This window comes from Trachymyrmex cornetzi, unplaced genomic scaffold, assembly GCF_001594075.2.
Source record: "Trachymyrmex cornetzi isolate Tcor2-1 unplaced genomic scaffold, Tcor1.1 scaffold874, whole genome shotgun sequence".
Lineage (NCBI taxonomy): Eukaryota > Metazoa > Arthropoda > Insecta > Hymenoptera > Formicidae > Trachymyrmex > Trachymyrmex cornetzi.
In genome coordinates, this window is record NW_017300217.1 from 13,266 (window position 1) to 15,069 (window position 1,804).

The 1,804-nt window shown below is 29.6% G+C and overlaps 1 protein-coding gene across 1 annotated transcript in view; it reads right to left on the reverse strand.

Moving 5' to 3' along the window:
- Nucleotides 1-1,052, reverse strand: part of LOC108769180 (phosphopantothenoylcysteine decarboxylase subunit VHS3-like) — a 6,652-nt gene extending 5,600 nt beyond the window's left edge. The window contains exons 1-2 of the mRNA XM_018520022.1: nucleotides 865-1,052; nucleotides 730-777 (exon numbers count right to left, since the gene is read on the reverse strand). Coding sequence (XP_018375524.1) covers nucleotides 730-777; nucleotides 865-924 — 108 coding nt within the window. The 5' untranslated portion in view covers nucleotides 925-1,052. The remainder of the gene's footprint in view (nucleotides 1-729; nucleotides 778-864) is intronic.
- Between the last annotated feature and the right edge of the window lie 752 nt (nucleotides 1,053-1,804).

Below are 1,804 nucleotides of genomic sequence, written 5' to 3' on the forward strand. Positions count from 1 at the left end.
TACATTTTTGGTTCAGTGTATCTGGGTATGCTATTAAAATATTATTAATGAAAAATTAATATATAATTTTAATCAGTTATGATGTAGCTAACACCTTTTCCTTATATATTTGACGGAAATATACTAAAGAAATATTGGAAACTATATTTATAACAAGTTATTGGAAATTTAGAACTAATAAGTTCTGTACGCTATTTTTTTCAGTTACTCGGGAAATAGTTTTCTTCCTGTTGCTTTCAGATTGCCCTATACGAAGGAATTAGCATCTTCTTTACAACAATGCGATTTCAATCGAAAAGAAACTAGTAATCAGCAAGTATTTCTCTTTTTGTGCCAAGGAATGAATGGCAATCTGGGACTATACAGTGTCAATTTAACATGCTATAGTGTCAAATTTAATTATCGTTTTAGTAAAAAATAACGATATGATTGAGTAGGAGCAGTGGCGACTCACATTAAGTTAAATTTGACACTACAGATTTAACAGTGTTGGTTTAATCATATAAAATTTCTTTATGTAAACAAGTTATATTGGTTTAAAGCTATACAATCTTATTTCAAGACTTTAAAAATAAAGATATTTTGAAAATAAAGATATTATAAAATAAAAATATTCTTTCTTTCTATGTATAAATCAAACTTTTTATAAATGATTAGCGTTAGCTAAGATACACTACTAAAAGATCCTTTTTTATCTTTTTGAGTTTAAGTTTTTGATTTTCTACTTACGGAAGGATTCCCATCTCTTCCGACTTCATATGGTTTTGCTTCGACAAACTGTTAAGAACGACACAATAATCTAAATTATTTTTATTTAAAAAAATTGAAACTATTAAGTTGTATCAATTTGCGGTGTGTACTTACTGTTCTTTCAAAAACGCCTCCGATAGCGGTCAAAATTAATAACGTATACAACGTCCGCATTGTCACTATCAATCGCAACACGATTTATATTTAGTGCGCGAAAATATTAATTCTCTGCAAAGTGGTATTCTTCTACTTCGAGTATAAAACCAACTCATGAGTAAATTTCTGAAAAATATTTGGCGTTTAAGAAACTGGAAACTTCCTTTTAAAGGAACGCCGTCGTATCTTATCATTTGAAAATTAGAGGAGGGAGACACAGTTGTTTTTGAAAATTCTTAAAAGCAGTCATTTTCGTTATCGAGAGTTAGTATTGCGCATATGTATTTATATCCAGATAACATCTATGTTGCGTAAGATATCTAAAAAACGTCTTTTAGATGTCTTATGTTTAAAAGATGTTTAAAAGACGCCTTTTAGATACCTTATGCAACATAAATGTTATCTGGGTATAAATATACATATACAGCAGCATTCGAAAAGTATTTTTAAGTGACATTTCTATTAATATATCTGCGTATGTTAATCTGATGCAAACATTAATGGCGTTGTTGTGACAGGAAAGAGTAGAATTTGATTTGTGCTACTGAAATCGTATATTGAAAGATTAGTTCTTTATTTCTCAACAAATATCTGTAGTAAGGTGAATCATATGTATTTTGTATTGTCAATAATTAGTATAAATAGCAAGTATACAAGTGTGTAATTAAAATGTTTATGTACGTAGGCGTTTGTTTACCTAAGTTCAACAATACCAAAACGCATAGTTCCAGTAGAATTGAAAGAGTGTGTTTTAAACGCTGTACATATTAAGGAAACTCAGTTTGCAGTTGCAAAGCGTTTTAATCTGTCTCAGCAACTTGTGTCTGGTGTAAAAAAGAGAGGTTAACTGAAAATGTAAACAACAAGTCACGCAATGTTTGATCACACAAGACAACAG